The 23,138-nt window shown below is 45.0% G+C and overlaps 1 protein-coding gene across 2 annotated transcripts in view; it reads right to left on the bottom strand.

Moving 5' to 3' along the window:
- Positions 1-23,138, bottom strand: part of SEC31A (SEC31 homolog A, COPII coat complex component) — a 62,845-nt gene that overhangs the window by 36,826 nt on the left and 2,881 nt on the right. For both annotated transcript variants that reach the window (XM_055139109.1, XM_055139108.1), the window contains exons 2-8: positions 15,247-15,326; positions 12,774-12,897; positions 10,840-11,038; positions 9,024-9,119; positions 7,804-7,944; positions 5,781-5,923; positions 1,301-1,400 (exon numbers count right to left, since the gene is read on the bottom strand). In XM_055139109.1, the coding sequence (XP_054995084.1) occupies positions 1,301-1,400; positions 5,781-5,923; positions 7,804-7,944; positions 9,024-9,119; positions 10,840-11,038; positions 12,774-12,897; positions 15,247-15,325 (882 nt within the window). In that variant the 5' untranslated portion in view covers position 15,326. The remainder of the gene's footprint in view (positions 1-1,300; positions 1,401-5,780; positions 5,924-7,803; positions 7,945-9,023; positions 9,120-10,839; positions 11,039-12,773; positions 12,898-15,246; positions 15,327-23,138) is intronic.

Here is a 23,138-nt window from a genome sequence, read left to right on the forward strand (position 1 = left end):
TGCCTGCTAACCTCCAAACACCCACAACGACACCGTTTAAGGGCTAGAGAAATGGTCCGATGGGTTGGAGCACATGCTCTCATGTGTGGTGTGGAGGTCGACCCCCAGCACCTCATGGTCCCCCCACTCCCCACACTGAGTGATCCTGGGACCCAGCAGGAAGTGAACTCTGAATACCACCGGGGATGGCCCCAAGACCAAAACAAAAAAATCCCAAAATACACAAATCTTGAAAAGAAAGTTTCCTGAGAAATTTGGCTTTCAGTAGTGAGAAAACATGTACAAGTCCTTCATGTTACTGCAGAATAAGAACAAAATTTAGCATGGCACTGTCTTTAAGAGGAAGATATAGAAAAATCTGCAAATATAGTGGATATTTAACTTTTATACCATAGTAACTGATGATACCCCATTAAAAAGCAAAGAAGCACAGGCTTTGAGACTTTAAGTCAGCCAAGTTAGCTTAGCTTAGGTTTCATATCATATTAAAAATAAAGGTCTTTGGGGGTGTTCATTTTCCGCAACGCTGGGGTCATCCGCATGCAAGGCATGCATTCAACCACTATCTTACACCCCAGCTTCAAAACCAAGGATAAATCAACAAGTTAAATAAAGGAAAAGGGAAGATGAAGGTCACCCCATTATCAAAACCAAAAGGGGCGGGGGAGATAGTTCAAAGGCTGTGAGCAGAAGTTCTGCATGCTATAGCCCAGGTGTGAGCCCTCGAACCGCCGGGCCTCTGAGCACCACCAGGAGCAAACCCCAAGCACTGTGTCGGGAGACACACACACCGAAACCAAATCAAACACAGTGTGAGTGCACAGAAAGATGTGTGTCTAACACAACATTTATGGCTGACACGACAAAGGCTGACCATCTGGCTCTGGAACTTCCTTTAGTCACTCAAAGGCAATAGCAGAAACTCTGCCAGACTGTCAGAATCTCGTCGGGAATAAATAGCAGAGCAGGAAAAAGCACAAATCTCAAATGCTCCTACTTTGAAGAAACTGGTTTCCGGTAGCCACATGTGAAATAAACCAAGTACTTCTGAGTGCAGGTAAACACACCTTGAATAGGAAGTGAGGGATGATTTACAATTTCAGATAAACCATTTCAGAGAGCGGCTATCAAGCTTGAAACAGCTAAGCGTCAACAGCTCTCCTGATAAAATCTTTGCTAGATGAACACTTCTCCTACATCTCCATCTATTGTAATAATGCATTAAAGAGATTATACGGAACATTTCTTATTCAGTGGGGATTATATATGATAACGCTTAAGAAATATTTATTCCCATTACCTCTCCTGTGTTTGGGTTGGAGCAGAGAATTTTAGCATCCTTTCCACAGCTCAACAACAATTCAGGATCTGCCATGCTCCAAGCAATTGCCAAAATCCCCCTACAAAAAAAAAAGAGATGAACAAATTTTTAAACCTGAGAAAAATCAATTCATCAATCAACCTAGGCTTTGGAGACCACCGCTTCAACCACTGCTAGGAGGTAAACTTTCATAGAGCCCTTTGAGGAAGTAATTTAGTAACATGTATACTCTAAGACCATCAGGGACACTCAGCGTAGCATACAGTACATGGCAGCAACAATGAAATGCCCAACAACTTAGGCATTTAGTAAGCTACAGGTTATCTTTTGATGAGAAAATCTGCAGTTAAAAATTACTTGGTACACTGCAAAATCACTGCCATGCCTCCAGTCAGACTCCACCGTCTTTCTGTTTTCTTGTTTTGGGTCACACCCGCCGATGCACAGGCATAGTCCTGGCTCTGCACTCAGGAATTACTCCTGGCGATGCTCGGAGGACCATATGGAATGCTGGGGATCGAATCCAGTTGGCCACGTGCAAGGCAAATGCCCTACCCGCTGTACTATAGCTTCAGCCCCCAGACTGCTCCGTCTTGGGATGGAACCCCACCCAGAAATTAATCAGCTAAAAAATTCAGGTATGAGGGTCTCTGTGACTGAAATCTCCAGGTTTCTTCGAAGTCAGAGTGGGCTACCTACCACTGCCTCCCTGTACTTCCCAAAGCCCTGGCAGTCACATCCACACCCCAAAGCCACCACCCAGTTAAAAACTTAATTTTAGCTGTATACCAGCCAATTAAAAGTTCTGGACTTCCTCGGCTGCGCGGCCACAAAGGCTGCCACATGACATCTCCAAACTCCACAACTCTGATAATCCAGTGGCAGCACACCAGACTGGATGGGACGGAGCACAGAAGCCAACTAATCTCGAGTAACCAAACAACTGCACACAAGACTTAACCTAGAACATCATCTTAGTAATCCCTCATACAAGGACTTAATGTCTTCATGGTAAGATACAATAATTTACACTAATTTTCTTCCAAGGAAATTTTATTTTATCATTCTGTTAGGAATTTATTGATAACAAGCAATATAAAGTAAATAACTGTGAGACTGTAATAATTGTGGCAGGCATGAGAAATGGTCGGGACAATTGGAGACAATGGTGGAGGGAAGGGAAGGTGACAATAGTAGAGGGAATATGATAACGGAGGTGGGACTGGTGTTTGAATACTGAATGCCTGTAACAAATCATCATGAACAATCTCATAAACCACAGTGTTTATATAAAGTGTAAGGGGAAAATTTACATAGAAAGTTTTACCTATTTCATATAAACCCCAAAATACATTAGCAGAGAATTTCTTTTGAACTTCTATCAATGACAGGTAAGGCATGATTATTACCATAATTAGATCCAAATATAAAATAAAATTTAATGCAATATACTTTAGATTCCAGAGTTGGAAACTCACGTAAATGAAAAGTGTTTTATTTTCCTTATTTAGTAGGTTAAAAATCATACAGCAATCACAAGCTGGCTCTTACTATTTTATTTTCTGATTGTTCTATTTGTTGTTTCTTAAAGTTTTGTTGGAACAAGTAATATGAAGTAAATTTGTTATGTGCTTAAGAGGGAAGGTTGGGGATGAGAGGGAAACTGGGGTATTGGTGGAGGGAAGGTCACGCCAGTGGTTTTGGAACACTAAATGCCTGAAACAACTGTATAATGAGCAACTTTGCAAATCAGCGTTTTTAATAAATAGAAAATTAAATTTAAAAACCAGGTGATAAAGCCAGAGTGGTAAATCAATGGTCTGGAGCAGATGCTTCTCGTGTGAGAGGCCTGGATTCAATCCTCAGCACCACTGGGCCCTACAAGCATCACCAGGAGCGACCCGGAAGCACAAAGCCAGCAACAGCCCCTGACCACACCCAACTGTGGTCCCTAACCCAAAAACAATGTGTGATACTATAACATTCACAACTGAAAAAAAAGCTAACGGTATACATGTGTATAAAACGTAAAAAATATGTAACTGGAGTTTTAGATCATGAATAAATTAAGATGCACAAAACATAGCTTTATCTATGGCTAGAAATGGCTAGAAAATATCTCATTTTTTATAATTTCTACTTTTTGTTTTTATTTTCTAGATTCTTTTTTCAAATCTGAGAAGTTCCCCTGAGTTTGTTTATTGGATGGTCTGGTGTTAGGGACCATAGGCAAAGTATCTGCGTTACCACTGAACTACAGCCTCTGGCCCCCGGGAACTTTAGTTCACAAGCGTTTTTGACCAAAGGCAAGCACCCTACCTGCTGTACCGTCACTCGGGCCTCAAACTGGCCCAGGTTCATCACCACACACATCCCTTGAGCGTCACTGGAAATGATCCCTGTGCGGAGCCAGGACAAAGCCCGGACCATCACTCAGTGAGGCCACAAGCCAGACTCCTGGGCCAGAGACGAGAGTCTGGGGAGAAGGTGCGGCCTTGCTGACCCAGTCTCATCTCTAGTACCACCAGCTGACGCCCAAGCAGAGCCTGGAGCACCCCCAGCAGCCCCCTCAAAAAGTAAAGATGCCCCTTGAATAAACCAGAGAAGGGAGAGCCGGGGAGATAGGAGCTGAAAGCCTTTTAATTTACCATTTCAACATTGCTCTCATGTAATCTGATCACCATTTTTTGGTATTAAAAAAATCAGAGAATGATCACAAGATGAAAGTGAACCATTATGCGGAGGGAAAGAAAGTACTGCCAGCCAACCCGGTCTGATGCTCAGTACCACATGTGACCCCTGAGCAGAGACAGGAGGAAGCCAGCAAGGCATGCCCCAAAATTCAAAGTATAAATTAATCAAACCATTATGGGTTAGAGAGACATTGCAGGCAGGAAGGCCATCTGTGGCAGCCAAGACCCTGGTTCAAATCCCTAGAACATATAGTCCACTAAGCACCACAGGGCTCACTTGGGAGCACTGTCGGGAATACCCTATTTTCCCAAATACATCACGACGGCCAGAATATGTCTAGTGGTGTAGCATATGCCTTGCATTTAGCCCAGTTTCAATGGCATCAAAAGATAAAATTAAAACCAAACAAAACCACACAAACACTACCAAACCATTAATAGAGAAAACAAATTGATAAAGTATATAGAACAGAAACAAACTTTTGAACTATTAAAAAAAAATGCAAGTCCCATTGTAGGATAACATGGGGTTTGTCCCTTTAGCCTTGCCACAGGGAACTTAGTTTACCTTAAAGCAATGTCCTTTCTGTATGGACACAGGAAGACAGTTAATGTTATGCTTTGCAACTTGGGAGCTGATTGACTCCAATTATATTTACTCCCGGGCATCTGCTTTCTCAACTCAGTTGCCCTTAGTTCCTAGTACCCCAATAGCAGGGTCCTGACGAGGGACAGAATGGACCCAGGGCAAGCTGTGAGCTACCCTGGAATCGAAATGGACCAGGCCAAAGTGCCACAATACTCATCTATAAGTTGAGAGCATGGTCATAGACAAATGCTGTCATGATCCAAAAGTAATGACAAGACTAGGACCCTGCTGGGGTTAGGAAGACTAACCTGGCCTGAGGACTGTGGTCTGGAATACATTGTGAATGTCCTCAGAAAGAACCAAACTTTAAGTCTGATATTATCTCTTACTGTGCTCATACAGAATGACACTGCTAGAAATATTAGAAGTAAGTTTACTATAACTATTTAAGCAATTACTAGCTGAGGAAGGAAGAAATGGACACACCCTGACACACCCTTGTTTGGACCCCACCCTTGAACAGATTTCCTAGTAATCTCCTTAATTGAGATTTTGTTAATCTCCTCGAGAAATGGTCTTACCCTTCTTTGTTGATTTGTTGATGTTCAACCCACCTTTGTGTTACCGCCCTATGTAATTTGCTATATAAACTAAGACTGAAGGAGAAGACAGGGGCACTGACGGGAGACAGGAGACAGAAGAGACAGAGAAGAACACATGAGAGGACGCGGGAGAACAGAGAAGACACAGAAGCAGAGACAGAGAGAGGTCGGAAGAGACCAGAGGAGAGACTACAGAGACAGAGACAGAGAGACAGACAGAAGAGAGCACAGCGTGGCACACACAGAAGCAGAGCACAAGGAGGAGCCGTCCCGATCTGGTCCGTTCACAGCGGCTCGAGAACACTGAACTCGAGTGGTGTGTGCGAGAAGGAACTGCCTGGAGTGCCCGCAGACAACAGAACGACACGACACATCACTGGGTCTCCCCGTCCCGCACGTGCTGCCTTTGTGATTTTTTACAACCCATGACAAACCTACTTTTATAAAAGCAGGTGTAATTTTTTCAACACTACCTTTACAAAGTAGATTTTCTATCTTTAGTTAAAAAATAAAAAAAAAGAAACTTGTGCTAACTGCAAGTAGAAAGTAGATGTTTCTTCAAATAAACATGGTACCTGGCGTGGTTTTCCAAGACACGGAGTGGAGAAGATGCAAAGCGAAGATCCCACATCTGAACCACTGGCAGCCTGTCATCTTCCGAGGCAAGGACCATCTGGGTCGCGACCTCCGGGTGCCAGGCCAGCCCTGAGCAGTGCATCTGTGGCGAGGTAAGCTCAGGGTTAGCAGTCCCATCACTCCGGAAAAAGCAAAACTGAACTGAGGAACATGGCTGTCTTTGAATGGCAGAAAACAATCAGACTGGGGCTAGTTTACTTTTAATAAAAAAAAGACAAGTGGGCTGGAGCAAACAGCACAGCGGGTAGGACGTTTGCCTTGCACATGGCCGACCCGGGTTCAAATCCCAGCATCCCATATGGTCCCCTGAGCACTGCCAGGGGTAATTCCTGAGTGCAAAGCCAGAAGTAACCCCTGTGCATCGCCAGGCGTGACCCAAAAAGCAACAAAAAAAAAACCACAACGACAAGTTATTAAATTTTATTAAGGACTTAAAAACTGTAATCTTCAAAGTAAAAAGTTCGAATGTTTTCATTTCATTTAGCTATTGGATCAGTGAAATCAAAATGACTCACTATTGAGTGACACAGTAAGTGAGTTTTCCTACCAAAATTGTAACTAGGGTAGAGGTATTACAAAAATTTTAAATTTAAATTTGACTTTTAAAAAATTGCAAGGAGTATCATTTAAATTTTCCATAGGTAAATTAACATTATTGAAATTTACCTGATCCTACAAAGTGTTCCCAAGATGACGATTATGCTTATTAGAGGCTTTATCTCATTAAATCTCATTTTTAAATTCCTGATTCTTTGAAGAACTGGACCCAGAATAAATTTTCTTCTAACAAATATAGAGGTGTTTATATATATATATATATATATATATATACATACATACATACATATACACATATATGTACCTCTAATTTAGGCAAATTAATTTTTGAAAACAAAAACTAGGGCACTGAAGTGATAGTACAGTGGGTAGGGCATCTGCCTTGCACGCAGCTGACCTGAGTTCAATCTCTGGCATCCCTTATGGTCCCCCGAGCACTGCCAGGAGAAGTTTCTGAGTGCAGAAGCAGGAGAAACTGGGCACTGCCAGGAATGGCCCAAAACAAAGAAAACCAAAAGAAAATGTAACTAACGTAATTAAAAACATACTGACAAAACAAGGCAGTACATTGTGCCTAAATTACTTTAGAGCACGTGATGATACAATGTTAATAATTTGTTAAACCTGAAACTTCAGGGTTATACAGCCTTACCTATCAGACAGGAGGCAGCAAGAGTAACCAACCAAGGGCAGAGAGGAAGCCAGGCATTTAGAAACTACACGTTTACAAAGTATTTCCGGCAGGTGGGCCGGCGAGCGTATCCAGTGCTTGGCAAGGTGCTTCCCTGACAGAGGGTCAGTGCAGGGTCCATCCCCAGCACCACACGCAGCCCCAGGCACCGCCAGGAGTGATCCCTGGGCACAGAGCCAGGGAGAAAGCCCTGAGCATAGCTAGGGCACCCCACTCTCCCCGGGCCAACAGAAAAAGAGAAAACAAGTCTGATCCCTTGTACCCTGTGGTTCCCTGAGGACTCCAGGCCCTAGCACTGGCCTTTTGGTTCAGGAGGCTGAGTTCTGCTGGGAGTGACCCCTGAAACTCCTGAGCACTGCCGTGGGGGCCCAACATTATTGGGAATAAAGAATTTTTTTCTTTTCTTCTTTGGGTCACACCCGGTGATGCACAGGGGTCACTCCTAGCTCTGCACTCAGGAATTACCCCTGGCGGTGCTCAGGGGGACCATACAGGGTGCTGGGAATCAAACATGGGTCAGCCGAGTGCAAGGCAAATGCCCTACTCGCTGTGCTATTGCTCCAGCCCCAGTAATGACTTTTTAACTCTAGCATGACTGGCTGTGGAAAAGATAGAATTTGACTACGGAAATCTAATTTGCTGTCAATGATGACAAACAGTATAGAAATATACAACAGAAATATCCATTCATCACATGTCAATCAGGTACTCACCCTGTTGCTATGGTCACTGACTTTGATGATAGGCTCATTTTTCCTAAGATCCCACACAGTAGCCCGGCCACTGGGACTGGCTGAGGCTAAAATATGCTGAACTTGTCTGTTCCAGGAGATGCAGCTGATATCTTCTGGAGGCTGTAAGGAGTAAGTTATTAAATAATGATTTCTCTCAATTATGACAAGACTTAACAGCTAAAGTTGATCCTCCACTTTCAAAAAAGTGGATTAAAAAAGATTCCACAAATTTTTTTATATTCCTAAATTCTCAATACGTATCAGCTCAAAGTTCAAGTGTAAGTCTCTTGTTTAATACTATCTGATTCAAAAGGCATCTATTAATAAGCTCCTGGTAATAAAAAAATTAAGTATGCTTTATTTTGCAATTGCCACAAGGCAGATAATGAACCATAAGGTAGATAGGTATTTATCACTAAGGTATTTATCACTAATGTCTGTCACGAGGGTAGGCAACGGGGCAAAGATAAAAGTACCAGCCAGCCTAGTCCAGTCTTTCCCTAGGTGTGTGACGGAACCCCGGGGAGAGAGAGGGACACGGCAGTGGGGACAGGAGTAGCCTCAGATGTAACTCGGGAGGGAGTCTGTTGGCTGAAAAGCAGATTTCCAGGGGTCACTGAGCAATTTCTGTCTGAAAAGGGAACAGTAGGGCAAATCCTTTCGGCAGCCATTAGAAAAACATCTTTACAAATGTAACACCGAAGAACATGATGCTGGTGTTGTAACTTCTCAGACGGTGAAAATGTTCGGGCCGGTCCAGCGACCTACTCAAGTAGTGGTCAGTCAGCACAAAGAAACTTCAGGGAAGGGGAGGGGGAGAAAAGGTCTTTTCTCAACTTAGAAGTACAGGAAAGGGGGCTGAGTCTTGGGTTGCTTTTTGCTGTTGTTTGTAATGTTTCTTTTCTAGTCTATGATTTTTATTCTACAATCAACACTGTTAAAATACTACGGCCAATAGCGCCTTGTATTCAAATACTCCACCTAACAAAACTACAAGGGCCTCCCTGGTCTCCACTGGCAGAACACGCATCTGGTGCTGAGGAACTCGACTCGGCAAACACACGGATCCTTTACTCACTGACGGGAACTCTGCTGGCACTCAGAAGGTTGATGACACTGACGTTAAAGAAATCAGTTTTGTGTAAACACAGAAAGAAATTAGCATCAAGGAACTGACCACATCAAAATTGGTACACTACCTGTGTTTTGGCTCCTGGTGTCATTGGAGTTGCAAAATTGTTTAGATCCCAAATATAAATTTCAGATTCATTAGCACCAGAGGCTACCAGATTAGTCTACAAAAAGAAATGATAACCGATGAATGACTTAGAAATAATTAAGTGCGTCTAGAGTGATTCAGTACAGACTGGGGAAGACCTGTCAGTTTTAGGATATATGAAATCTTCATTTAATTAAAAAAATAAAGTAAAGTCTATGAATTTCTAAATACTATGCACAACAATCTGGAACTTTAAAGAGGTTTTCGGTTGTTTATTTCTGGTACCAGGGATCAAACCCAGGGTGCCACTCACGTAAGGCACATGCTCTACCACTAAACCACATCTCTCATCCAAAATTAAAATTTTTTAGAAAAACACATTTCAAAGCTCTATTTAGCTAAAGAGATAATATGCCCACTGACATTCAAATGTAAGACATTAAAAAATAATCACATGGGTAAATCCTTAACTCCATCATCTTAAGGGCATTATCATTTGTGATTTTGCATCTCTGGAGATTTCATTGTGGAAGAAAATAGGTCACCACTGATTGTGTTCAAATAGATCCTAAAATAATGGCTTGCATCTCAGAATATCTAAGTCAATTTCTGGAGCTGGATCAAGACAGGGTTAGCAGAATTTGTCTTAAATTCTCATGTATGTATGTTCACTCTTGCCTTTGGTAACAATATTCCTATTTTCTCTGTAACATGCTTTAGAGTCAAACAGACAATACCTGTGATACAAAGTATAGAAAAGGATTACCTTTCATATACTGACCCTTATCTGACACCAATTCTTTTCTTACCAACTTATACAAACCAAGAAAATGGAGAAATTCTCTGGCCCTGCCATCTGAGACACTAAGACACTTTAATTCAAAGTCAACAGCCATTTGATCCCATTGACAAAATAACTATTGGGCAAGATCAACTACTGCCTTGATGAGGCAACTATTGCCTTGATGAGGCCGACCCAGGTCTGATCCTGGCACCACATGCGGTCCCTCCAGTACCGTCAGCGGCGGCCCTTTAATACAGAGCCAGAAGTAAGCTCCGAACACTGCAGATGTGGCCCAGAAACAAACAAACGAAAAACCTACAGAAAGAAGTTTGGGTTTCTGTATTTCTTAGTTTCAAATTATCTACCTGTCTACAGGGGGGGAAAAAAAAACCTTTCTAATTTTCTTAATATTTTCCGTTTTATTGTGGTTTCCTGGGTCACACCCAGCAGTATCCAGGGCTTACTCCTGCGTGGCTCTACGCCCAGGGATCACTCATGGCAGGGCTTGCAGGACCACATGTGGTACCGGGAATCGAACCTGGGTCGGCTGTGTACCCTGCTAGACTAGCACTCCAGAACTCAATAGTTTTTGTTGTTATACTACTGTGCCTTCCTAACCTAATATATACTTGTATATATTAACCTCTGCATTTGTATACTTGATACTCAGTAATGTTTCTGATGGCAACCATCAAGACTCATAATTTATTCACTACGTCTCGCTATACCTGAGCATAGGCACACATAATCTGTGTGTGCTCTTTATCCCAGTTACGACAGAGCGGCCATCTCTCTGACACACGCAACCCTTCTCCACAAACAGCGGCCTCTGGGGCTGCTTTCACCCACTCAGCCTCATCTCCCCGCTCTGCATCGCACTGGGAAGTCCATTTCTCACTCATCACACCGCACAGGCCCACGTGTCGTGCTCTCAAACCCCAGACCGGGCACAGCAGATCCAGACACGCATTTCAAAAAAGCTGCAGAATCAGGCGAAATGTCAAAGTCTAACCTGAAAAATATTCACATCCAAGGCTCTCACGGGGCCAGTATGTTTGTCGTTCTGGGCAATCACAACTTCTTTGTCTCCGGCTATAATTTTGGATGGATCATATAGAATAATATTTCCATTTTCACCACCTGCAATTAATACTCCAGAGACATTTCCTTTGGAATCCATCTTATGAGGCCCCCAGATCAACTTGTGGTATCTTTAAGGAGAAAATGAGTAAAATAACACAAATCAAGTAAATCTGAAATCAAATAAACATAGGAAAAAAAAACCCAAAACATTTAATATTCTGTCTTAATGAATATTGCAGAAATAGTGCTCCTCTTCTATTCCTGGTAACTCCTTGGACTTGGGGAAACAGCATTTTGGCTTTTATTTATACTTCTAGGTGAACAGTATTTTTTTTTCATCTTCAAGAATAAAAACACTCTACGTAAGTAATATAGTATGACACAATATTCTTGATTTGTGAAAAAATAAGGTTCATCTTACCAGTCTGAAACAGTAAGACCCTGAACAAATTATTTAAACTTCCCAAACTGCCTGTGGTTCATCTATAAAATAGAGCTAATAAACCACTTCCCGATTCTATTTCATTACAGAAGTTCCCACCGACGAGCAGTTTGGGAGCAGACGTGGCGCCTGAGCACAGGGTGTACCCACACCCCCCCTCCTGCGATGTGGACTCTCCTGTCTGAAGCCGGGGTGTGGGCTTGGGCCCCCTCCACTCTAGAAAAGCCCGTGTTCTCTCAAGTGCATTATTCTCTCCCCTCCTCTCTGTCTCTACAGCCCCCAACCCCCTTCCTCAAAACTTTCAAATAAAATCTGTTATACTTAAAACAAACAAAAAAAAGTAGTGTCCTGTTAAATAGTAAAGATAATTAAGTTTGAAAATTTAAGAAATTTGAAATCTTCTAAAAATAGTATTTATACCCTGCCTGGAAAAGTGACATCAAAGTGATGTGAATCCTCTGACAAGCCCTCCTGCTTCTGGAGAAGAAGACTATGGAGATGAGCTAGGGCTGGCATGGAGGTACGCAACAAACGGGGCGGCAGAACCACTGCTAGACGAAAGGTCTGAGGGTTCCTGTGTCAGCTGGAGAGCTGTGAAGAACAGGGCGACATGAGCCTCTAATGTTAGCTAAGGAACAAGCTCGTCAACAAAATCTGCACGACTGAGGCAATAAGCGTATTTCAGGACTACATGCAAGTATCTTTCTCTACACTGCAACACAGGATAAATAGCTGAGAAGTGAGTCGAGTGCCTACTGTCTCAGAAACATGTGAAGTATCTCTGTGAAATACTCAGGCAAAGAGGAAAAATTAAACTAACCTACCAAGCGGAGTGACACCATTCAGCAGATAAATACAACGGTGAATTAAGGTGCCACTATCAGTACTTAAATATTCATCCAACTACCTCCTTCTGGCAAACAGGTGAGACAGAGACGAAACAAAGCAACTCTCGAGCCCAGGGAGAGGGTTCAAAGGGCTTAAGCCCTGGGCTGATGTCCAGGATCACAGTACCCGGAGCACGGTACCATGAATCACCCTGCCCTATGCCCTGTGCTTAGGAGTGAAACAAGGTAACCATTAGGCCAGGGGGAGTATCAGAACTACAGCATCTTCTTCCCATCCTACAAACAACTATGTAATTGAGTCAGGGGCCAGGCAGAGAGGCCAAGGGTGGGGACCCAGGAGGACGCCCGGCTCCCACCAAGCATCGCCCGGCGTGAGCACCAAGCACGGAGCCAGTAGCAGCCTCTGAGCACCGCTGGGTGTGGTCCAAACACAAAAAGTGAAAGTCAACAGAACGTGTGAAGACTTATTCTACTTCTACAGAAATTCACTCATATTTCATGTCACTGATGGCAGATTCACATACACACTAAGCGTCAATCACAAATATAATTAAATAATGTTAAATCTCAGACCTGTGAGAAGAGGAGAAAGTGGCACAAGATTTCATATCCAAGGATGGATCAGACAGGTCTAATTCAAATATCTCCAGGGAAGCATTGGTACTGAATGTTGCATCCAATTGCTGAGCAGATGTTCCTATTAAAAAAAAATACATACATACATATACAAACTACATATGTGAAAATAAGACTCAGGGAAAAAGCATTCAAAGAAAGAAATTACATGCATGTCCTCAGCTATCTCATGCGTGAAATGCTACTTCAGTGGCTGAAATCCCAGCACATCGGGCACAGGCTTAAAGTATTATAAGGATGAGACTCTGGGACCACATTTAAGGACACTTTTAGTGAGAACAGGAGCGAAGGTCATTTTTAAAGGAAATGAAAGTCTGACAGCCCTAGAAACTTCTTGAGAAGTACCAGCATGACGGCTGCCCCAAAGGAACTACAAGTTCAGTTCAAATGTTTTGTTTTGGGGCCCTAGTGGGTGGTACTCAGGGCTTACTCCGGGCTCTGCGCTCAGGGATTCCTGGAGGGGCTCAAGGGACCACAGGGATCGAAGGCCAGTAGGCAGCATGCGAGGCAAGTGCCTCATCTGCTGTATTATTGCTCCCAGACCCCAAGTTCAAACTTTGACTGAGGAGGCTAGAGAGAGAGAAGAGGAGGTGGACACTTGCCTTCCTATGACCCCAGTTCGAATCCTATGACCCCAGTTCGAATCCTCTGCACCACATACAATACCTGAGCCCCGCCAGGGATCATGCCTGAGCACAAAGCCAGGAATGGCCACTGGGCACTGCCACGAAGGACCCCCAAACAAACAAACAAAAAACCCTTTTATTTATTTAATGAATATCCATGACAGACCATTACAATGAGTTCGTGACTGGGTTTCAGTCACACAATGATCCAAGCCCCACCCTCACCAGTGACATTTCCCATCACCCATGCCCCAACCGCCCCAGCCCGCCTCTAGGCAGGCACTTTCCTTCTCTCCTTCTCACTGTGTCTGCAATACAGGTACGAAGGAGCCTGCGTTTACTCAGGGCGTTCAGTATTTTTATTGGAACGGTAAGGCTAGAGTAGCTTTTCAAACTGGGTGGCAGTGCTGGGGTGTGAACGTTACTGCCGAGGCTTCCGAAGCAGGACAGGGAGGTGGGGGGCGGCAGACCACCTCAACTCGGAGAACGCCTGGAGATTTCAGTCACAAAACCCACATATCCAAGTTTCCAGCAGACTGTATCTCTGTGAGGCCCGTCCAGAGACGGAGGAGTTTGCCAGGGACATGGTGGCACTTTTGGATTGACTGGTGATGCCGGTTCTAGAAAAACTACATTGGTGAGACATCACCTGACAGTGAATCTGAGAGGGGCTCAGCTCCGATGCAGGCCGAGGCCCCACCCCTCGCAACTGAGGCTTTTATATAAGTCCAGCGGGGGGGTGGGGCCGTTGAGAGAAGCTCGGTGGGCTAGAGACAGCTTCTAGATCCAAGCTCTGTTATAGCTGATACGACATCAGAAGCTACTTACACCAACGTGCCTAACTAGCAGAGAGAACTGACCCAAGAGTGTGAAAATATCCCTGTCATGTGGTGTGGCAAAAAGGGGTGACTAAGGAAAGTAAGAGAAAAGAAGAATCCGAACTGGAGCGATAGGGCAGTGGGGAGGGCATTTGTCTTGCACGTGGCCACCCTGGGTTTTATCTCCAGCACCATATATGGTCCCCAAGCACCGCCAGGGTAAGTCCTGAGTGCAGAGCCAGGAATAACTCTTGAGCATCTCCAGGTATGCCCTACCACCCCCTACCCGCTGCCGTGTCAGGGGCCTGGGGCCGCTCAGCCTGGCAGTCATTTCCCATGCTGCCTGGGCACCACCCCGGCTACCCCCAGTGGAGCCGTGCCAGAATCAGACTCGGGGATTTGCTGGGTATGTACTCTGCCATGTGAGTTGAGCCCCATAAAAACTTTCTGGAGGAAAAAAAGTAAAAATCTCAACTTTACCGCCTTATAGTCACAGATGATGCAAATCCAACTACTGATATAAAAATGTTCTTCATTATTAATCAAAATGTTCAATTTATTCTTTTACCACTCCCGGGGGTATCGGGGGGTCGTGTAATTAATGTCAGGGATTTACCCAGAGGCTCCCACGTGCAGAGTGCATGTCCCACCCTCTGAGCCATCTCCTCAACCCTCCGACGGTCACTTCCTTACAAGTTACACGCTGTGCTTACTACTGGGGACGATGCTGTGGGGTAAAGACAAAGCACAACTCCCGCTCGGTAAGAAGGAGACGACAGGAGCCACTGTACCACCACACAGCACAGACGCCCAGGCGCGCATTGTCACGGAGTCACACGGAGGGACGGAACCCCGGGAACAGGGAAGAATCCGGCATCTTGCCGGGGAAGAGAATGCGTCTGGAGCGAAGCAGCTTATGCTGCCTGTGAATGGCCGGGTGGGATTCTCTTCTCCCCCGGAGCTCACCTGTAGCCAGGTAAATGGGGTGATTCTGGGCAGGGCTCCACGCCTGCATGGCCGTGCGATCTACTTCCTTCAGCTTCATCCTGCGAAAGGAAAGACTGTACGTAAGAATACATCAAATATGTAACAGAGGGCCAATTTTTAACATGGAAACTTATAAAGAACCAACTTATATCAGTAGAAATATCCAGATGCCAAGAAATCTAATTGTTAGGTATTACTTGTTGGGAATGTTCAATATGAAAAAAGAAAGAAAAAACTGCATTATTTTGACGTTATTTTGAGACACATAGGAATATAGGACTTTTTTTTTTGGCTTATAGATTATAGTCGTTCGTCTGAAGAATGAGTCTAGAAAAGGTTTGCAAAGACAATACCTGGATAGTACGAGCAGAATTCACCTTGCTACACAACACACCTCTTAGATAAGGATGGGTAGCAGTCAGAGATAAGAGAAGGTCAACTTCCAGGAGCAGGAGCACCCAGTGCTAAGAGCAGTCTCTAAAACTAGGGCCACCACGGTTGGCTCGATAGTACAGCAGGCAGGGCACTTGCTTTGCATGTAGCTAACCCTGGTTCGATCCCCGGCACTGCATCTGTACTCCTGAGCACCGAGCTGGGAGTAACTGCTGAATATCAGGTGTGACCCAAAATAACAACAAAAAAATAAGTAAACAGAGGCCAGAGCGATAGCACAGCAGATAGGGCATTTGCCTTGCACGCAGCTGACCTGGGTTCGATCCCCGGCATCCCATACGGTCCCCCGAGTACCGCCAGGGGTGATTCCTGAGTGCAGAGCCAGGAGTAACCCCTGAGCATCGCCGGGTGTGACCCAAAAAGCAAAAAAAAAAAAGTAAATAAAATTAAAATGGGGAGAGAGAGAGAGAGAGAGAGAGAGAGAGAGAGAGAGAGAGAGAGAGAGAGAGAGAGAGAGAGAGAGAGAGAGCGAGCGCAAGAGCATGTACAAGAGTCTTGCCTTGTCCATGGCTGACCCGGCTTCAGTTCCCGGCACCACAGACAGCACCACAACTCACAGTGATCCCGGACAGTCAGGAATAAGCCTGAGCACTGCCCAGTGAGCCCAAAAAACAAATGATGGCAACAAGAAGATTAAGACTAGCAGAGAGAGCTCGATGGCCTGGAGCACAGGCTGTGCACGAGGTGGCCCAGGCTCAATCCCCAGTACCACACGGGCCCCGGAGCACTGTTGGGAGCACGCCCAGAGCACTCAGCGGGAACAGTGCCCGAGTACTGCGGGTCAGGCCCAGACCTCTCACCACGCTACCAAAACAAAGGCAAGCGCGATGTTAACGTTGCAGGATACCACGGCAAATGTTCTTTTTTTCACACTCCCGAAAGTAAAATCTGAGCCAGTGCCACCCTTGTCTGTCGTCCCAAGTGTCCTGTTAATAATCTGAATTTTACACCGCATGAGAGGTTCCAAAAGCTGGCTCTGGGGTCAGGGAGGTAGCAGGGAGCAGGGTCACATGCCCAGCAACCGGCCCGACTCAGACTCGAGGCCCGTGACCACATGGCCCGAGCACTGGGGCTGAAGCGATAGCACAGCGGGCAGGGCGTTTGCCTTGCACGCGGCCGACCCGGGTTCAATTCCCAGCATCCCATATGGTCCCCTGAGCACCGCCAGGAGTAATTCCTGAGTGCAGAGCCAGGAGTAACCCCTGTGCATCGCCAGGTGTGACCCAAAAAGAAAAAAAAAAAAAACATGGCCCGAGCACTGAGGAGAGAACCCCAGACACTTCCCAGGCACAGGATGCCAGGGTGGCACTGCTGGCATAAGGCCGGAGGGGCGGCACGTCCTGGGCGCCCTCACACTGAAGCCTCGGCCTCGCTGGAACAGAAGCAGCACAAGTGGCCCAGCAGCCCCCCTCCCCGTACTGACAAAAGCCCACCGCCCACTGCACACGTCAGCTCTGTACGGGTAAAATCTGTGTTCGCTGGATCATGAAACACCCAGAATCCCTTTTATACGAGTATGGATCGTCCTGGCTGACAGCCCTACCACGGTTTCTCTTACTCATCTCCACTTATGATTGACCTTTTCTTACATTTCACAAATTTTTACTTAAAAATAATTTTATTTAGGGGCTGGGGTGATAGCACAGCGGGAAGGGCGTTTGCCTTGCACGCGGCCAACACGGGTTCGAATACCAGCATCCTATATGGTCCCCCGAGCAACGCCAGGGGTGATTCCTGAGTGCATGAGCCAGGAGTAACCCCTGTGCATCGCCGGGTGTGACCCAAAAAAAAAAAAATTTTATTTAGAACAGGCCTCCCGAGTAAAAAATAGAGCCCCGTATTCCGAGACCAAAGCTGGGCTCCAACCTGAGTCGGACCCCTCATCACACCCTCAAGTGGCACATCGTGACAGCCGATGAGCCCACTCGGACCCGTCCTGACCGGTCAGTCCATATCAATCACCAATCAGCCCATGCTCCCGCCGGGGCTCACTCCGGGAATGCGCCCACTGGCCTGAAAGCATCGCTTCCTCCGCTGCCCCTCCTGCCGGCAAGCACGGCTCTCCTTTGGCAGCGCCCAGGGAAATGCCTTTTCAGACGCCACTCAGTCACAACCAAGACCACAGAGGCTTTCCTGAGGAGTCCCCATTAAGTGTATATTCCTAGACGTCCACAGAGTTACAGAACTGGCCATCCCGTCCCTTCTTCTACAGAACTGGGATGACACAGAACTAGGATCTCCTTTCCTCATCTGCTTATTCCCATGGTACTCACTCCACTGTCTTAAATATTCTTATCGCTACTATCTAGGACTGGAGCGATAGCATAGCAGGTAGGGCGTTTGCCTTGCACGCAGCCGACCTGGGTTCGATTCCTCCGTCCCTCTCGGAGCCCAGCAAGCTATCGAGAGTATCCTGTCCGCCAAGCTACCGTGGCATATTCAATATGCCAAAAACAGTAACAACAAGTCTCACAGTGGAGACGTTACTGGTGCCTGCTCGAGCAATCGATGAACAACGGGACGTCAGTGCTATCACTGCTGTTTATACGGTCCTACACATACTTGCCTAGACAAGGGAAAGAAATAATTTGAAATGAGAAAACTACTGACTTGTTTCTTTAGTGAAACAGCTAGCAAGTCACTTTGGATTTATATGCATGTATACACATACACACATAAAGATATAAATATACAATGTAAGAAAGTAGCCATTGGGGTTGGACTAATAACGCAATAATAAGAGCTTACCTTGTACCCCACTGACCAGGGGCCACCCAGGTCTGATCCCCAGGACCCCCTAAGGTCCCCCAGGCCCCAGCAGGAATGGCCATGAGCTCGGAGCCAGGGGGAAGTCCTGCGCACCACCAGGTGTGGCCGGCCTCCTCATTTCCCAGAAAAGGAAAGAAAATAGCCGTTGTTGTTTTGTTTTACTGGATGTCATTTATTAAGATTTTGAGTTGAAAAAAATTTCAGATGTTTTCCTTCACTAGGTAATTGGAGGTGACCTCAACTGTGTAATTTTTCTCCTTAGATCTGTCCAAAAAAAATAAAAACAAAAAAGCCCCATGGGGCCAAAGAGCTAACAGATCGGTGAGATGCTCGCTTGGCAGGCAGGGGGCCACAGCCCGCAGGAGGAATTCCTGAGCGCTGCCAGCTGTGGGCGCGAACCCCAGCCCTCAAAACCCGGAACAACAGACTACACTCGTAGGTCTGCTAATAGCGAGTCCTCTCAGCACACGCTGAAAAACCTGTCTTGACTCTAAGTGTTATCCTGCTAGCGTGCTGCTAGACTGGTGAAAGTCTTGCTTGGAAAATCATAAATGAGAGAGCACGGCCCGTCGGGCGCTGGCCCTGAACGCACGCAGCCGAGCGGGTCCGATCCCTAACTGCACAGACCCCAGCTGTGGGTACCAGGAGTGATCCCTGAGCACAGGAATAGGCCAGGAATAGCCCTGAGCACCGCGGGGTGTGGCCCCAAACAAAAGACAAATAAAATCTTAAGTGAGGCTGAGATCAAACGGGAATACGTTCTTGTGCACTGTGTTTAGTCTTCATAGCTCTGGTGCACTTCCTCCACAAAAACATGAGCTTCCTTTGTTTTTGACGTGCTAGAACTCTGGTTTAGGTTTTAGGCTTCCGGCTCTTTGTGGATTTGGTGGAATTCTCCCACCAAACATCTAATCTTACCACTCTTTGGCTAAAGTTGCTATGTTGGCAATTTTATTTCCCGGGTAGAAATTAACGTTGAATTTCCCTTATTCAAGGTCACTTTTGGTAAATAATGTTTATTCAGGATAATCCTTTTTTGGTAGGGTGGAGGAGATCCCACACCCAGCGGTGCTCAGGGCTTACTCCTGGCTTTGTGCTCAGGGGTCACTCCTGGTGGGGTTCAGAGGAAGTTATGTGGTGCTGGGGATCATACACGGGTCAGCTACGTGCAAGACAAACTCCTTGCTCTGCTGTACTATCTCTCGGGTCCTTCCTTCCCATTTTCCCTTTTTCACAGGACTAGGTAAAACCAAAGCTGCCTTGCATTTGCATGCATGAACCTTACCACTGAGCCTCATCCTGGCCCCTGTTTTTTTTTTTGGATAATTATCTGCTCTGATTTTTTACTATTTCCTTGACCTTATATTTCAGTACTAAGTTCGATTTCTCAGGTATATTTCTTAGTCCTATATTTATTTGTTTTAAACTTTGAGTTGAATGCTTACGTCACTGATTTTTATTATTTCTCTATTAAGTATTTTTAAAGGTTTAAGAAAAGGAAATAAATTTAAAACATTTCTAAGTATGTAAGGTTTTGAATATTCTCTGTACACTGTTTTTGCCAGATCCCACATTTTCCGAGTGTTTTTGCTGCTACAGTTATATGTGTATTCCACAATTTCCACTTATATTCTCTATCCAGGAGATGAATTCAATGAATTCAATATTCAGGTGGAGGAGACAACTTTTATTAAATTGTTGGTTTTTTTCTGTAAGCCCCCCCAATCCCGTTTTTGTAATTCAATTAAGTTTTCTTTGGATCCTCTAACCAGATCTTTGTGAAGGTTCAAGAGACTTAAGAGACGTTTTCTGAGTTCAACAAGTACTAACCAATTCCACCTCACGGATTAGGTATTCAACAATCCCCGCCCTACATCTCTCTCTCTCCCTCTCTCCCCCACTCCCTCCCTCTTTCTTCCCCTCTCCCTCCTTCCCTCCCTTCCTCTCTCTCTGTCCTGAACCAAGTATGACTGAATTAAAAGTCTATAGCTAATAAAACATTTGCATCTATTTTTCTTACTCTCTCCCTAAAACAGGTTTGATTCCGAGTATCCCACCCGCACGGCAGAGCCTGGCAAGCTACCCATGGCGTATTTGATATGCCAAAAACAGTAACAAGTCTCACAATGGAGACGTTACTGGTGCCTGCTTGAGCAAATCGATGAGCAATGGGATGACAGTGATACAGTGATCTCCCTAAAACTGGCTTTATGAGTGCTACTTTATTATTTGATAGTTATTTGACAGGCATTTACAATATTAAATGCACTGTCAGAAACCCATTTTAGTTTCATGAAATTTACTTCTTTTTTGATGGAGTTAAATGTTTAAAAACATTTTTAATGTTTTTAGGGGCTGGAGTGATAGCACAACGGGTAGGGCATTTGCCTTGCACGCGGCTGACCCGGGTTCGATCCCCAGCATCCCATATGGTCCCCTGAGCACCGCCAGGAGTGGTTCCTGAGTGCAGAGCCAGGAGTAATCCCTGTGCATCACCAGGTGTGACCCAAAAAGAAAAAAAAAAGTTTTTAGACCTGAATTCTATCTAGTTCTGTTTTAAGACCCATAGCCTAAGTCTTTGTCTTTTCATTTTATTTTATGTGTGTATTTTGCCCCTCAAACTTATGAACCATTTTATTTGTACTATCTTAAACACAGGGGGGGAAATCAGGTTATGCTTAGTGATCCAATTTGAAAATGCTTAATAGATTATTTAACACGATTTAAAATGCACTGATAAGATGTTGTGGTTCTAAGTTCATAATTTCATTTAATAACCTTAATCTTTATTTCTTTACACAGCTACGGTAAATACAAATGAAATTAGCTTGCATAATCTTTTACAAGACTTCCCCTCTTGTTCTACAGTCACAGTCAATAGTATTATCTTCCTTGGTGTTTACCTTTGTACCATTAAATATGTCTATGCCTCTAATAATAGATTCGCCCGTCTGAAATGATGTCTTCTGTTAGCCATCAGCAATGATGTGAGGAAATCCACAGCTTATTCTACCTCCAGTTTTCTTCCTATTTTCCAGTTCTTAACTTTTGAATTTTTACAATCAACTCTTGCTTTATCACATACTTAACTATATGTATCTTACTCCTTTTCATTTGGGGAGGGGCCATGCCCAGCAGTCCTTGGGTCAGTCCTCTGACCCCCACTGGTGCTCGGGAGACCACGTGTGGCATGAGAGATGAAGCCAGAGTCAGCAGCATTCGAGACAAGCACCTCGCCCCCCACCCCGTACAACTTCTCCTGCCCATGTTCCTATTTCTCTTACTTGAACGTTTTGTAAAGTCAGGCTAACAGTTGCAACTGCCCACCAGCACCTCTGCCCATTTGCTAACCCATCTTCAGAGGGTGAAGCACCCTTCTCTCAGAGGACATTAGGCTGGGGCTGGGCTCAGCGGTAGAGCCTGGGGGTTGCATATGAGACCCTGTGTTCCATTCCTGACACTAAATAAAAGGACCTTAGACTAACGAGACTCTCGGTAGCTTGCCGGGAGAGGGGCGGAGGAATAGAACACAGGTCAGCCTCGTGAAAGGCAAACGCCCAACTGCTGTGCCAAAAACAGTAACAATAAGTCTCTCAATGAGAGACGTTACTGGTGCCCGCTCAAACAAATCGATGAGCAATGGGATGACAGTGACAGACTAACGATGCCCTGAGTTTTAACATATTCTAATTGTTTATATGTGAAGAAAATATTACAGGTGATAAAACTGGACACAGAAAGTCCAATTTGTACAGGCTAGCAAAAGGACCACGAGTTGAACTCAGACGCTTAGCTCCAGAGTCAAACTACAAGTTACCCCCCAAAGTTCCTCAATGTTACTTCAGTAAGAAATGCCCTGAAGGGGGCCAGAGCCACAGTGCGCGGGTAGGGCGTCTGCCTCGCGTGCGGAAGAGATGGGTCTGATCCCAGCCACGTCACACGCGCCCCTGAGTCCCACCAGGAGTGATCCCTGAGCACAGAGCTGGGAGTAAGCCCTGAGCACCACCAACTGTGGCGCAAAAAAAAAAAAAGTTAAAGAAAGAATAAAAAAGGCTGCCTTTCTCAAACCAGTGATCTCTTTGGAAACTCCCTCCCCATCTTCATCACCCATTCGTCTCTCTAAATTTCTTCCAACAAAAACTATTTAGCGTCGCTTAAGGACCAAGTCTTAAATAAACTCAAGTCCTACCTCCTTTATGAGAAAACACCAGAGAATTCAATCCACACAGCTCTGATGGGTCTTGTAGCTCCTTATATTATATCTGTTAAAATGTTTTAAGAACTTTGTAACAAAGTATTCCATTTCATTTTAATGAGATTTTACTACAATTCATTAGTACATATTTCTTATTTTCCCCAGCGAATCACTAGCAATAAATAAATAAATAAATAAGCTTTTGTTTTGTTTTGGGGCCACACCTGGTGATGCTCAAGGGTTCCTCCTGGGTCTTGCACTCAGAAATTAGTCCTCAGTGGTGCTTGGGGACCTCATGGGATGCTAGGACTCGAAACCAGGTTGCCCATGGCCAGGTGTAAGGCAAGTTGCCTTATCCTCGGACTATTGCTCCCGGCCCCTGATCTGCATTTTTAAAAACCTTCTACGTGAATTACATTATCTTTAAGAGCAAAGGTACAAGAAGGTCACCTAA

Source organism: Sorex araneus, chromosome 5 (genome assembly GCF_027595985.1).
Source record: "Sorex araneus isolate mSorAra2 chromosome 5, mSorAra2.pri, whole genome shotgun sequence".
NCBI lineage: Eukaryota > Metazoa > Chordata > Mammalia > Eulipotyphla > Soricidae > Sorex > Sorex araneus.